This window comes from Acanthochromis polyacanthus, chromosome 16 (genome assembly GCF_021347895.1).
Source record: "Acanthochromis polyacanthus isolate Apoly-LR-REF ecotype Palm Island chromosome 16, KAUST_Apoly_ChrSc, whole genome shotgun sequence".
Classification (NCBI taxonomy): Eukaryota; Metazoa; Chordata; class Actinopteri; family Pomacentridae; genus Acanthochromis; species Acanthochromis polyacanthus.
Genome location: NC_067128.1, coordinates 20545283 through 20561180, shown reverse-complemented (window position 1 = coordinate 20561180; position 15898 = coordinate 20545283). Strand labels below are relative to the sequence as shown.

Below are 15898 nucleotides of genomic sequence, written 5' to 3'. Positions count from 1 at the left end.
TTCAATATTTATTTCCTGTCCTTTGGTAATCAGCCTTGTTTGGCACTGTAAGTTCCACTTTTTAATGCGTCAACAAATAGAACGTTAACTTGAGAAAATAACTCTTGCCAATGTTGTCCAGGTGATTTTGAGTTAAGCTTCAAAGGATTTAAATATCTAAAAGTCAATATTTGTTACAAGTTGGATGGAAACACTGACAACAGACAAAGATGTTCTAATAATCTTAACTTTTACAAATGAACTTTTGGGATGCATTATGGAAATTGTAGGATCCTGTATTTTTGGCTCTTGACCAATTGAAGGCATGAATAATCAAGATATCTTAACCTCTCGATAGACCATTATATTTTCAATCTGTATAAGACCTCTAACTCCATTGAAATACCCAGTAAAGTTTCAAAAATACTTTTGTAAGTTTTTTTTTTTTAACTTATACCAGGTCATTTGAAGTGACTTCTTACTGTTAACCAGTTTGATTTGTTTTACACCTTTTTATGTTTATTTTCAAAATGGATTTTCAAAATTTAAGTTACGTTAAATAAAAATAATGGCCCCTGAGGTACACTAAATGTCCTTAGACCCAGGTTTAACCAGAAAGCCATTCTCAAAGGTCATAAGAACTGCATGTATAGCATTATCAGTAAAATCTGATGAAAACTGCCAAAAAGGTTTGGCAGCTTTGCTCAAAAATACAGTTTAAAAAAGGTTTTTCTCATAGATTATACTACTACTATGCATGTGCACAGTGTCACAACACCATGCTTCCATCCAGTGCAACAGAACGATTCGCTGCATGTACCCTGGTCTGGCTGTTACTAAGAATGCAACAGATTTTTGGGGGCAGGCGTTGGACATGTGTTAGACAACTGCCATCTTTGGCATTACGAAAATACCCATAGATTAATATTCATGATTAAAAGTCCCGATGTGGTGAACTTCTAACTTACACTGGTCAGGCATAACATTATGACCACCTGCCTAATATTGTGTTGGTGTGTCCTCCTTTTTGCTGCCATAACAGCCTTGACCCGTCAAGACTTGGACTCCACTTGGACTCCAAGTCTTATTTAAACAAGTCAACCAAATTTGGCAAGAAAATTCTTGTAAATTATCCTAAAATATCCAAAGTGGTTTTATATATATATATATATATATATATATATATATATATATATATATATATATGGCATGCCGTTTAGGAAATTATATATATAATGAAACTTGATATATATATATAATGAAAGTTGATATATATATAATGAAAGTCGATATATATATAACGAAACTTGATATATATATAATGAAAGTTGATATATATATAATGAAAGTCGATATATATATAATGAAACTTGATATATATATATAATGAAAGTCGATATATATATAATGAAACTTGATATATATATAATGAAACTTGATATATATATATATATATATATATATATATATATCGACTTTCATTATATATATATCAACTTTCATTATATATATATATCAACTTTCATTATATATATATATCGACTTTCATTATATATATATCAACTTTCATTATATATATATCGACTTTCATTATATATATATCAACTTTCATTATATATATATCAAGTTTCATTATATATATATATCGACTTTCATTATATATATATATATATCAACTTTCATTATATATATATATCAAATCTTTTTTTCCTACCGAGCCCCGGAAGGGACATGTCCGTATGGCGAAGCGACAATGAAGGACACTCACCCGGACGAGAATTTTATTGAGTTTTATTTTGAAATCGGCCTGAAATACACAGACATTCAAGCAGTGCGATGCGCTAAGAATCTGCCATGCAGACCAGCGATCCTGATAATGGTAAGTTTTATTTCTCCAACATCCTGCTGTTATCCTACTATGAATACGCTAGCTACAACAGTCCCACATCAGTATTATGAACGTTCCGCCAGCTAACGCGGTCCGGACACCGGATCACTGATTGGAGGTTGGCGTTGAACTATTGTTTGCCAGCCAGTTAGCCGCTGGTAAGCTAACAAGCTATGAAACAACTCCTTATAAAACCGGAGGAAAGCAGCAGCAATATTTCAGTCCAAGACCTGTATTCAGAACCTCCCACGCTGTTACACAATGACCCATTAATCATATTACTGAACTATATGGTTATCATTGAAATTTTCCTTGAAGAACCAGTGAACTCTTTGCGAACACATTTTAATTTATGTGTTGATTATGTTTCGTATCAGTAATACAAGTCTAAAAAACTGATTCAAATGATCAAGTTAACACAATGAAGTAAAGAGTACTGGTAATCTGCAGCTATTTTCATAATTTCAAGGTGAAATTCTGATGTGTGATTTTCTAGCTTTGCAGATGTGGAAATCCAATGCACTGATTTCTTATACACAGATGCTTTTGGTGTTTTTTGTTGTAAAATAAAACAAGGCATTTATCACTGTTGGAAATTATTACAGGTATTATTTGTAACACTTTCTAACATTGTATGGACAAAGCAATAAATCAGTTAATGGATAAAATCATTTGTATTACAGATGCTATCAACAGCATGTCTTGTTCATTTTATTTAGTTGTCGGCCTTGGATGATGAGGTCCAGTTACCAGGAGCACTAGTCCGCAGCTTAACTGGTTCCGTCCTGCAGCTCCTCCACGCTGTCCTCCTCTCTACAGACCAAATCAAGTAAGATCTGTTTAGACTATGCAGACATCAACATGATCAGTATGTTATCTTTTGACCCATCCTAAAATCACAAAATAGAACATTTACTTTAAGTTAACTGTGTTTATGAAAATAGAAAATAATTACTGACAACTAATACTTTTTGGATGCTTTTATGCAGGAAAAGGGAACCAGGAAGCTGCTGTGGATCCTCTGCAGTATCTGGAGAGGTCAGAGGAACGGTTCTTGGAACAGATCGGAAGACACCAAGACGTGACCTCTGCCATGCTCCAGAACATCCAGAAGATGAATGAAAACCTTGGTTGCACTGATGGGACGCATGGTGTCGGTGCTGGAGCAACTGTCCCAGAATTAAACTGCATTGTTGACTATTGGCTTTTCTAGAAAATAAATCTTTTTTAGTACTTCACCTGTTTTGTATTTTACTCATGCACTTTGGGTGAATAAACAGAAATTTGTGATGAGAGATGCAAATTTTGTCTATAATGTACAGAGACTTTATTCAGTGTTCAGTGCACACTTTTGTTACACACATTTTGACAGATAAGCAGTTGTGCTTTTCAAGCAGATTTTAGTCAGAAACATCAGTAGCATATATTGTTTTGTTTTTTTTTACTGTTACACCAATCTAGGTAGATAAACTGCACTACTGCAGCAGATATATTGAAATGTGCTTCTATTATGTGTCTACATACACTGCTCACAAATAGTTATTCAACTTTTGGGTGAAATTGATGGAAAATATAAAAAGTGCATGCTGTAGTGATATATCATAAAAGTAGGGTATTTAACTAGAAACATGCAATAGTGATTTCCTCATCTCAAAAAAAATTATTGAATCAAAAGCTAACAACAGTGGAGGGTATGTCACAATAAAAATGTCTCAGTTTGGACAGAACAGCAGCCTTCAGCTGAAATCCAGTACGATTGTGTCCCACCAGTGGCGTGATCATGGATGTGTCCAGGTAGCAGCTGACCTCTGCCTCGTAATTAGCCTTAAGACCAGCTATAAAGATAAACATAGATATTATCATTATCATCAACATATGGTGCAGTTGTTTAACCTTTAAGCTATGTAGGGATGCAAATGTAGTCGAAGCTAAGTAGCTAAGCTAATGCTAACACGTTCAGTGTTCAGAATCAAAACATCTCTAAAAATTACCTGTTTTCTCAAACGTAGTCGCCGTTCCCTGTGACAACCATGAAGATAGATAGATAATCACAGAAGAGCTCATCTGAAGAGTAAATGTCCAATCAGGTTCCTGTTTTTGTTTGCCATGTCCTTCCAGGGCTCAGTAGGAAAAAGTCTGAATATATGGAATGAAACTTTGAATAGATGGAATGAAAATCTGAACATTCTATATTCCGACTTTCATTATATATATATATATCAACTTTCATTATATATATATCAACTTTCATTATATATATATATATCAACTTTCATTATATATATATCAAGTTTCATTATATATATATATCAACTTTCATTATATATATATCAAGTTTCATTATATATATATCGAGTTTCATTATATATATATCGACTTTCATTATATATATATCGACTTTCATTATATATGTAATTTCCTAAACGGCATGCCATATTATATATATATATATATATATATATATATACTGCTCAAAAAAATTAAAGGAACACTTTGAAAATACATCATAATTCAATGTGGGGAAAAACAAACTGGATATTAGCATTGATATGGACTGGATAATGTGTTAGGAATGAAAAGTGCCACATTGTATGATGGAAATGAAAATTATCAACCCCCCAGGAGGGCTAAATTCAAGACACCCCAAAATCAAAGTGAAAGACTGATGTGGCAGGCGAGTCCATCTTGCTGAAATTCCTTGGTAGCAACTCAAAATGGTATTCAGTAGTTTGTATGGCCTCCATGTGCTTGTATGCATGACTGACGATGCTGGGACAAGCTCTGAATGAGACGACAGATGGTGTCCTGGGGTATCTCCTCCCAGAGCTGGACCAGGGCATTGCTGAGCTCCTGGACAGTCTGAGGAGCAACCTGATGGTGTCGGATGGAACAAAACATAATGTTCCAAAGGTGTTCTATTGGATTCAGGTCAGGTGAGTGTGGGGGCCAGCTAATGGTATCAGTTCCTTCATCCTCCAGGAACTGCATGAGTTCTCTTACCACATGAGACTGGGCATTGTCGTGCACCAGAAGGAATCCAGGACCACTGCACCAATGTAGGGTCTGACAATGGGTCAAAGGATTTCATCCTGATACCTAATGGCAGTCAGTGTCATTGTCCAGCCTGTAGAGGTCTGTGTGTCCCTCCATGGATATGCCTCCCCACACCATCACTGACCCACCACCAAACCGGTCATTCTGAACAATGTTACAGGCAGCATAACGTTCTCCACGGCTTCTCCAGACCCTTTCCTGTCTGTCACATGTGCTCAGGGTGAACCTGCTCTCATCTGTGAAAAGCACAGGGCGCCAGTGGTGGACTTGCAAATTCCTGTGTTCTGGCAAATGTCAACTGAGCTCCACGGTGCCAGTCAGCAAACACAGGGCCCACTAGAGGACGGTGGGCCCTCAGACCACTCTCATTACATCTCTTTCTGATTGTTTGGTCAAAGACATTCACACCACTGGTTTGTTGGAGGTCATTTTGTAGAGCTATTGCAGTGCTCATCCTGTTCCTCCTTGCATAAAGGAACAGATACCTGTCCTGCTGATCGGTTGAGGACCTTCTACGGTCCTGTCCAGCTCTCTTAGACTAACTGCCTGTCTCCTGGAATCTCCTCCATGCTGTTGAGAATGTGCTGGGAGACACAGCAAACCTTCTGGCAATGGCACATGATGTGCCATCCTAAGGGAGTTGGACTGTCTGTGGAACCTCTGTAGGGTCCAGGTATCGCCTCATGCTACCAGAAGTGACTCTGACCCTCACCAAATGCAAAACTGGTGAAAAACTAACTAGTCAGAAAACATTAGGAAGGAAAAAAATGTCAGTGGCCTTCACCTGTAAACTCATTCCTGTTTTGCGGGTTGTCTCATTGTTGCCCCTCTAGTGCATCTGTTGTTAATTTTATGAACACCAAAGCAGCTGAAACTGACTAAAAACCTCCTCTGTGACTTACTTGACCAGATCAGTATCCCACATGTTTCACTGATTTGATGCAATACTTAGATTAATAAGTGTTCCTTTAATTTTTTTGAGCAGTGTATTATTCCAGTAAGAGCATGCATAATCTAATCTAATAAAGTTTAGAAATCTACTAACAATCCTTAATTCCCATCTCAACCACAAATACAGGGGTGCTTGAATGTTTATCAACCCTGTAGAATTTTTTTTCTGCATAAGTTTGACTTTAAGTCATCATCAGATTTGCAGATAAGAAATGTTGGATAATGACAACACAATTAGACAAGATAAAAATATTAAATATTCACAGTCAAACAATTGGGGTGCAAATGGAGGAAAACCACTACAGGTTTGAGAATGTATAAACTAAGACACTACTTTCTAAATTCAGAGCCAAGATATGCTGCTGCTACACTCTTAACTTTGGATGTCTTTATCAATTAATACTGAAGCACTGAGACAAGAGAGATAATGTGTGAATGTCTGTGTAAAAGGCTGTGGATTTGTGCATGTGAAAAAAAGCCAAGTGAGTGTCAGTATCCTTGATTATCCTGAGCATCAGAGGGATTACACATAAAAACTAGATACCATCTCATTGACAAAATGTCCCAGTAGCAACTTAGTAAACCTAAAACATATTTATAATGTAGAAAAATGTCTCTACATGAAAAGCAAATAAGTGTAGTTTTAATTACCTATTTGATTTAGTTTTTCTTTCTCTCTTGGTTCCAGCTAATCAGATTTATGCTTGCTGACGTGTACATCTGCCAGCTCATTTAACCTGAGGACAGAGCATATGTTTCTACGGTACATGGAATCATATTTTAACCTCTGACTCCCAACTTTCCATCTCTGTCTTTTTCCTAGGAGGGGGGAGAAACTGTGGTGTTCATGAGCTCATCTGTGCCAGACGAGGTAAGATGTGAAACCCAACTGTGTCCCTGCAAAAATGTGTCTCCATAAGCTTATAAAAGCGTGTGTGTATTGTTAGCCTGTTTGGTCGTACTGAGATTAATACATCCAAAAATGTATCTTAACTGCTCAACATCCTTGTTTTCTGTGATTTTTTTTTTCTGGCATCTGGTGCATTGAATGTTCATCAATATAGACCTTAGAAAACATAATGTTTGTGTGTAAATTATGTATAGCATATCAAGTTTTAGTTCACTTCAGCAAAAGAAAGCAGCTGTGTGTTCATGATTTATTCATCATTCATTCATAGTTTTGATGCCTTCAGTTTTCATCTACAATGTAGAAAATAAGTAAATAAAAGCATTTAAATGAGAAAGTGTTCAAATTTTTGACTGGTAGTGTAGATCTAGTACTAAAGGACAACTCCTAAACTTCCAGTTAGAAATAATGCTGATTCACATTTTGCACAGTTTTTTGCTGAGCTTGGCTGTGATATTTTGTTAGCCAGAAATACAGACTCAGCTTTAACAAAAGGAGGAAATCTTCTTCAAAGCATGTTTTAATGGTAATAATGAATGTGGAAGGAGGATACTTTTCAGAAAACCCTGAACATGTTGACATTCTGGTTACCAGAGACTGTTTTTTCTGCCTCTCTGGCAAATCTCTCATTAAGCAGGAGCGCCACCTTCAGGATTCTTTCATCATGTACATGTAAGATGAGAGTCTGAACACGCACTGAGGAACACAACTGATCTGCTGTGATATGCTGCAGAGTCTTCACCTCAATAGGTTTACTTTCACAAGCAAGTTAATCCTTGCTAAACACGAGGCTGTGGGGCAAACACAATGGTCAAGTTACAACTACTGCTGAGATGTATAAAGAGCGGTCGAGAAAAGAAGGTTTCAGATTGTTATATAGAACACTGTCAAAATATAAATTTAAATAATATACAAAGTACCAGTAAAATGTGCCACTTTACTGGACTTGTTTGGCAGAGACATCAAATACCATTATATATTAAGATGAATGGCTCCGCTTTTAACATACAGCTGACTGAGGTGGACATTTAAGACGGTTTGGCAGTTTACAATTTTTCTCGATTGCTAAGACACATTCCTGGAAAGCTGCTGTCCTTTTCCCTAAACTGTGAACACAAAACCCAATTTTCAAGCTACATTCACAAAACCTGACTCTTCTTGCAAAACCAAACTTTCACCCCAAAACAGTTCAATCTGTGCTCAAAACTGAACTATGCAGTCAAATCATGCCTCAAGTCAATCGAAATTAAATACTCTACTCAGCAGTCACTAAACACTACCTTAAAAAAAGGAAAACACAATGCTCAGGACATGAAGCGGTAGAAATAAGTGTTTATTTAGGCTAAATGCATGTTGCAAATCAAAATACCTGGGCATTTCAAACACTTGTACATAGAAAAAAGAATTTGCAAAAAAAACAGAAATCCTGTGCATTTACATGTAGCACTTGTACGTAAAAATAAAGCACAAAAATGTTCAAATGAAGTACAAAGAAAAGAAGTGCATTACTCTACCACAGCATCATTTCTCCATACTGGGTCAGGCCACAGGACTTCATCTACATCACAGGCCACATTTTCTCTGGCCAGGCAACAGGGAAAGAACCCCTGGCATGCCGTATCCATGCTCCTCTTCTTAGATTTCTGTCCATTATAGTGCCTCACAAACCAGTGCTTTGGCTTATATGTACCCTCACATCATTAGCCACAAGTGTGATCAATTTTGAGTTGTGTTCAACCGGTGACATCTGAGCTTTAACTGTGTTTGACTTTTGCCACCTGTGCTCACATTATTCAACACAGGTGCATCACAATGACAATGTGTTGACAAGATGTGTCTAAACAGGTGAAAGGTGCTTATGGTTTTGCCAAAAGAGTGACTGATTCAATAAGTGGGTTCAGGCAACTGAGAATTTGGTTCAGACAATAGGGTTTTGTGTTTTAGCAATTGAGAAAAACTGTAATCTCAGGATTCCCAAGTTTGGGCTCAGCCTCTCTTCAGAGGGTCACAACAGAAATCTGAAAAATCATTCGATGTTATACAAGTTTATACTCTGAAACAAAGACCAAAGCACACAGCCAGACATGACTTTGGTGGTTTTTAAGAGCCATAAATTTTGGGAACAACAATGTGCTTTACTTCAACTGCTCTTTCTGATTTTTTAAATTTTTTAGCAGATATAAAAGCACAATATTCCCTAAGTAGATGCAGTTTGTTACTTACCACCACCACAATGGGGGTACCAGAGAACATTGCTATATTTATCAAACTACATCCTTTGAGCTCAGTGCACTTGTAAAGTGCACACCATTTAACCGAGTTAAATGGTGTAAAAATGATGTCACCATGAGTACAAACAATGCAAAATACAGAGAAATATTGCCAGCATTTACAAACTAGTGCATGGAACTCCTCAACAATGTTTAAATATATAAAATGCTATCTGCAAACTGCATACATTTAGTAAGTGCGATACAAAAAGTGTAGTTACAGTTTGTTGTCTGATGTGCAGATACAGTGCAAAAATTGTAAACGACCCACAACACAGTATAAAAGTTTGAGGAAAGCTTCTTGTTTGTGCACATCCACAGCATCAGTGTTCCTTGGAAGCCACACCTACCCATTGTTCCTTTTACAATATAAATGGCCCCCATTACATGTGTGCGATTATTGCCATTTATTGTGTGTGTGTGTGTGTGTGTGTGTGTGTGTGTGTGTGTGTGTGTGTGTGTGTGTGTGTGTGTGTGTGTGTGTGCTAAAACCTCAGCTGATAAGATACAAAACAGGTTTAGAGTATAAAAATATGAAAACATTCCATAAACTCGAAAGTAACAGACAAAATGTGCTTTTCCTCACACAGTAAGCTTTTCATAAGATAACAGATAAAAGGTGTCAACAGGTTTCTCGTCTAAAACAGTATTAAGTGAAACAGTGAACGGCACCTAGTGTAACTGTTGAGAAAATATTCAGCAATCATCTGCCTATTCATTTTTTGCAGGCTGCTCGATGAGTTTCCCCTTGTGGTATTTCTGTCCAATGCCATAAGGGACATGTGCGGCTATGGTTCCCAGGTCCTTGGCACCCTCAATGTGGAACATCTGGTCATCAAAGAAGATGTGGGGTCGAATCTTCTGCAGCAGGGGCCCTTTAGGAGCCCCAGCCAGGAAGAGAGCCTCATCGATCTCCAGACCCCAGCTGCGGAGGGTCTTGAGGACGCGAGCACCAGAGCTTGCAGCACTGCGGGCCGTGACCAGAAAGGTTCGGATGGGGCAGTTCAGACGCTCGTTCTTGGAGTAGAATTTTCTCTGGAGCTTTCCCAACGCCTCCAGGAAACACTTCAAGGGGCCCTAAAAGAATCAAGTTAACAGTTTGAACTTAGGACAACAGAGAGCAAAGAAACTGCAAACACATTCTAATGAGGATGTGTTTCTTCAGGGTTGGGTATCAATCAGGAAAGAACTGAATACATCAGCAGGAAAAGCTGTTTTCTAATATAAATCTAATCTTTTACTCATCTGCATTAGTGTTTCTTTTAATTATTCTTTCTTTGCTGACTGAAAAACTATTCTTTCAGTATGCAGTTGGATTGCTGACAGACAGCATAAGCCAGTCCCTCCAGGAATTAGCGATGTTGCGATCGTGCGAATTCCCGCGAACCAACCAATCTCCGCAAATTTTGCGCGGCCTTGCAATTTTGTCCAATTGCCGCAACCTTCCTGCAATTTTGGCCCGCCTCCCGTGAGTTCCACCAATCATAGCAGCTCCCAGCGCAAACGTAATGCACGTATGTCACCGAGTTCACTTCCTTGTTTCTAGTTTGAAGATGCAGACATGTCCTATTCTAATGTCTCTCATTTACCAACAAACATTACTGCTGAAAACCATGATAAACACCGATGTTCTTCACCAAAGCGGAGCGAAACTGTTTTACACCCGTGCAATATGGTAGTGGAATACAAGACAAAAAAATCATAGATTGATACACTTTTTTTTTTAAACATGCAACATATTAGAACGGCTGAAATGAGTGACAACAGACCAGACAAATCACTATGATGGAAACTGTTGCATCCAGATCCATTGGAGCACTGAAAGAATGAAGTAAATTAGATTAATTATTCCCCCTAAGAACACGGCGGAGTTATGTGATGATCAGCGTGTGGGAATCCTTCCTCTGTTACCAACATTACTCAAAAATGGACTCAGGGATTTAAATGAAGTTTTCAGGGTCGGTCAGAAATGACACAAGGACCAAATGATTAGACTTCGGCAGTGATACGGCTTAAAGTTTGGATCCACGGATTTGTTAAGGATTTCCCTCTGAGATAGCTGCATGGCATCTGATAGCTGCACGGTAACCATGGCAACAGGTGAACGCTACCTCAGCGGCCTGCTGACGATCACATGATTGTGATCCTACAACAAATCCACCACTGTGGACGTATCGGAAATGATACAAGGAACAACTGATTAAATTGTGGGGGTGTCTCTGAGTCCCATCAATTCCCGTCGCCGGCTACATATTTAGGCCACGCGATTCGGTATGTACACACGCAGAACACACACTTGTGTTCAGCGCAAGGTCAGGTAATGAACTGTCTTGGTGGAGTACTGCGCTCTCTCAGTGCTGTTCTTGTTAGTTGAAGTGACAAGCCATGAGTGTGTGTGTGTGTGTGTGTGTGTGTGTGAACACGTGTGTGCCAGGAAGTGAAATTAACTTTTAAAGCCACTGACAGATATGTCCGAATATGATTCATTCAATAGTAAATTATCATTTTGTGCCTTAAATCTACCAACCACGTCATGTTAAACCAGTATCTGGCTGCTGCTAATGTCCCATCATAGTATGCCAGCTTTTGTGGAAATGGGTTGGAACGCAAAATAATTAATTTCGGAATAAATATTGTCAATTACAGGGTTGAAACATGTTCTACAAGCTGGAAAAATGCAGCTTTTTAGCAACTGTCACTGTCTCCTGCAATTTCATCACAATAAATAAGCTTAAAAGATTGCAACTTTAATTGCAATTTTTCAGAAAAGCTGCCGCGAATTCAGGCATTTTCGGCCGCAACAATCACGAAAAACGCCCGCAAAATCCTGGAGGGACTGATAAGCACACCCACACACAAAAAGGATATCAACTGATTCAAATATAGGCTACCGTTCAAAAGTTTGGGGTCACTTAGAAATATTCTTATTTTTGAGAAAAAGAAAGAAGTAGTTTTTGTCAATGAAGATAACATTAAATTAATCAGAAATACAGCCTAGACATTGTTAATGTGGTAAATGACTATTCTAGCTGGAAACAGATGATTTTTAATGAAATATCTACATAGAGGTACAGAGGAACATTTCCAGCCACCATCACTCCTGTGTTCTAATGCTACATTGTGTTAGCTAATGGTGTTGAAAGGCTAGTTGATGATTAGAAAACAACTATGTTAGCACATGAACAAAAGTGTGAGTTTTCATGGAAAACATGAAATTGTCTGGGTGACCCCAAACTTTTGAACATTCGTGTATTTACTGCCATTTCCCAGAGCCTGATGTACAGGTATCAGCACATACAGGTGTTGCTGTAAAACCTGAAGAATCAAATAGGGTGCAGTTGTATGCAAGTCAGTGATATTTATGAGTCTCTACTGATACTGAGCCAGCTGAAAAGCTTCTTCAGCAGGTATCTGGCCATCACAGCACAATTAAACCCGGAGTTTGTGTAAGAGGGTAAAAGACACACTAAAACAGCACACCAGCAGCTTTCAGTTGAGAAGGCAACTCTTAACAACCCAAAAATTCAGAGCAATTTTGAAATTATTTGTTGAAAGCAGCAATAAAAGAGGAGCCTATACTACTATCACATAACATGATGCTGAGGTACATAGAAAAAAAACAAAACACGTTTTACCTGAGCAAGAGGTTGGTTCTCATAGCGCTTCTCATGCTCAAAGAAAGTGTCCAGGCCATGTTTCTTCACAATGATCTCTGACTCGTCTGAGAAGAGGACAGCGTCGCCATCAAACGCCACTCTCAGCTGAGTGTCGCTCAACTCCATCTCCTTTTCTGGCATAAACATTGTAGCTGCAGCAATTCCTGATGGAGGGAAAGCTCAGTTCAAATAATTGCTTGGGATGTGAATCCATTATTAATGGAGTTCTGCTGCATCTTCAACAACCTGTTTTATTACTCAGCCAAGGAATTCCTTCAAGAATAAGGACATTTCTAAAACTTTTGAACGGAAGTGTATGTCAGTGATAATAGATGGATTCACTTTTGTTGCACTAAGTTTCCATTTTGGAGCCTGTTTTTTAATATAATATTTGTAAATTACTTGTTTTTGATTGCTCAAAAGAGGAAATACTTCACTGGTCATCTTAGAACATTGCGTGGTCTGAAGATTTTTTAATTGCTATTTACATACAGACCATGTAAAGCAGCGTGCATCACAGACATGCAGACATCTGTGGTCTTAGGCACTCCACAGACTCATTCTTGAATGTCTACTTGTGACAACAAACATGAGTAGGGCTGCTTGTAATGATGATTCTCGTTACCAATTCATGTGTATGTTTTTTTCTTTATCATTCGTGATAACTGGATAATACCCTGACAGCATGTCAAAGATCCAACCACAGACCAAAGTGCTGATCATCAAGAGCCTGAAGACCAAGCCTGCTTCTGAGGTGGCAGACAGCTTTAATGTATCCACATGTCAAGTAGAGAGGATAACAAAAAGATCTGAAGAAACTGGAGACAAGCCCAGGTCAGGCAGACACCTGTTAGAGAAGAGCATTTGTTGTTTCGACAGTCCAGGGCCAGCTCTTTTTCAACTGCAACAGAGTTACACGTGAACTGGTCGCCAGAAATCCGAGAACAGTTTGTCAAATTCTCTCACACAGTGTTCTCCATAGTCAAATTAGTGCATAGAAACCAGCATTAAACAGAAGACAACAAAAAATCGTGTTGCATTTGTCAAGGTCCACAGCTTGCAGGAAGGATGGACACGAAAACGCGGCAGAAGGTTGATCTTTCTGATGAATCATCCATTGAACTGCATCCCAATCAACGCAAATCCTGCAGAAGCCGCACTGACCCAAGATTCACCAAGAAAACAGTCAAGTTTGGTGAAAGAAAAGTCATGGTTTGGGGTTACATCCGGTATGGGGTGTACGAGAGCTCTGCAGAGTGGATGGAAACATCAACAGCCTGAAGCATCAAGAAATTCTTGCTGCCCATTACATCCCAAACTATAAGAGAGGGCAAATTCTGCAGCAGAATGGCATTCCTTCTCATACTTCACCCTCCACATCAAAGTTCCTGAAAGCAAAGTAGGGCCAGGAGCTCCAGGATTGGCCAGCCCAGTCACCAGACATGAACATTATTGAGCATGTCTGGGGTAAAATGAAGGAGAAGGCTTGGAAGATGAAACCAAAGAATCTTGATGCATTCTGGGGGCCCTGCAAGACTGTTTTCTTTGCCATTTAAGATGACTTTATCAATAAGTTATTTGAGTCATTGATGAGATGTATGGATGCAGTCCTCCAAGCTTTGGAAGTCATACACAATATTAATTCTTTTTTGCAAGACACCATGACTTTTTTTTTTAGCACATTTGTGTATTCAGAATAAAGTATATATATAATTTCAACATTATTTTTGTGTGCGACAAGACTTTTGTCTAAGCAAAATCTGAGCTTTCTGTCCTAATTAAATGATAAAACTCAATGAATGATACAAAACTTTATTTTGGCATAATAAATATAATCCAGAGGGCTTTGTCATTCATATGAGTAATTACTGATTCCAATTGATCGACTACAAGTCCAGTTGTTATTTGTTGTTCCTACAACTTAAGAGAAGTGGCAAGACTTTTGTCAGGGACCGTAGATATTCTGTTAAAATCAGCCGTTCCCAGCTACAATAGTCATTTACCACATTAGCAATGGCTAGACTGTATTTCATTAAATGTTATCGTCACTGAAAAAAATGCTTTTCTTTCGAAAATAAGGACATTTCTAAGTGACTTGAAGCTTTTAAAGGATAGTGTAAATCAGACAAAAAACAGTCATTCTTTATATTTAAGAAGCTACTTAAGAAATTTCCCATTTTTGCTTAATAAAGAACGATTTTAACCAAAGCTCTTTGCTGTTTAGCTTTCCAGTGATCAATTGATTGCAGTAACAATTTGTTTATGCTTCACGCTGTACAGTATATGTTTGTGTTTATTTAGATGACATGGAAACATAAATCACATGCTGTCGTCAACCATCTCATTCTTGCGGCTCAATATGAGGTTGAGATTTCCCTAAAAAGCGTAAAACAGTTCCATGCAAAGTCAACAAGTGTATAAATAGCAGAAGTGCATAAACAACCTGTGTGATAGAAGTTTTGGTTGTAATATAACAGCAGCATTGCTTACCTGCCTCTATGGCCTCTGTGACTTTGTCTGAATCTTTGGAGAGGTAAAGATTTGTCATGTAAGCCTCCAGGTAACCGATGGGGCTTTGTCCTCCCGTCATACAGAATCTCTCTATGGTCAAATCTGAAAGTTGGAAATACGTGAATAAAGAAGTCCTTTTCTAACTGAGCTACTTCTTCATTTCAAGTCTGTAATAATGAGATTAAATGCCGTTTGTGAATATGTGTTTCGCTGTAGCAGATGTATTCAGTGCCACACGAGAAATAACAGTGTTTGGTTGTTAAGGATACAGCATACCATAATGATTGATGCTGTTTATGAGGCGCACTCCAACTTGGGCAGGGTTGTTAGTCATTAAGATAACGTCAAACAGCTCCTCGCTGTCTGGGTAGAGCTCCCTCAGTCGGGAGTTGACATTCATCAGCGCCTATGAGAGAAAGGACAATGATGTCCAACACTCAAAGCCAGGATATTGAGTCAGATTGTCAAACACAAGATTGCCACAGAAGTAAAAATACCTTGTTACACAATTTTGCTTTGAGTGAGGATGACAAAGCATTGAAACAAAACAGAAAAATAGCTATGTGATTTCTAAATTATTTTTGTGTGCAACAAGACTTTCGTCCAAGCAAAATCTGATCTTTCTGGCCTAATTAAATAATGAGACTCAATGAAAGATACAAAACTTTATTCTGGAATGATA

The 15898-nt window shown here is 38.1% G+C and overlaps 2 protein-coding genes and 1 long non-coding RNA gene across 5 annotated transcripts in view; 2 read left to right on the top strand and 1 right to left on the bottom strand.

Annotated features, from left to right (window-relative positions):
* LOC110972627 (cytosolic 5'-nucleotidase 1A-like) overlaps nt 1-15898 on the bottom strand; it is a 31291-nt gene that overhangs the window by 13577 nt on the left and 1816 nt on the right. The window contains exons 3-6 of one of the 3 annotated variants that reach the window (XR_007947498.1): nt 15493-15622; nt 15196-15318; nt 12685-12869; nt 9542-10126 (exon numbers count right to left, since the gene is read on the bottom strand). Coding sequence is in view for 2 of the 3 variants with exons in the window: in XM_051960740.1 (XP_051816700.1) it covers nt 9761-10126; nt 12685-12869; nt 15196-15318; nt 15493-15622 (804 nt within the window). In the remaining variant the exon portion in view is untranslated. Of the gene's footprint in view, nt 1-8091; nt 10127-12684; nt 12870-15195; nt 15319-15492; nt 15623-15898 lie in introns of those variants that run through there. The other 2 variants (XM_051960740.1, XM_051960741.1) reach the window with 2 other exon arrangements.
* LOC127537702 (uncharacterized) lies at nt 1646-3162 on the top strand. Its single transcript, XR_007947500.1, has 3 exons — nt 1646-1858; nt 2587-2696; nt 2857-3162. It is a non-coding gene; the product is annotated as an uncharacterized LOC127537702 (long non-coding RNA).
* LOC110970890 (synaptotagmin-14-like) overlaps nt 6677-15898 on the top strand; it is a 39446-nt gene continuing 30224 nt past the window's right edge. The window contains exon 1 of the mRNA XM_051960732.1: nt 6677-6743. The gene's annotated coding sequence lies outside the window, so the exon portion shown is untranslated. The remainder of the gene's footprint in view (nt 6744-15898) is intronic.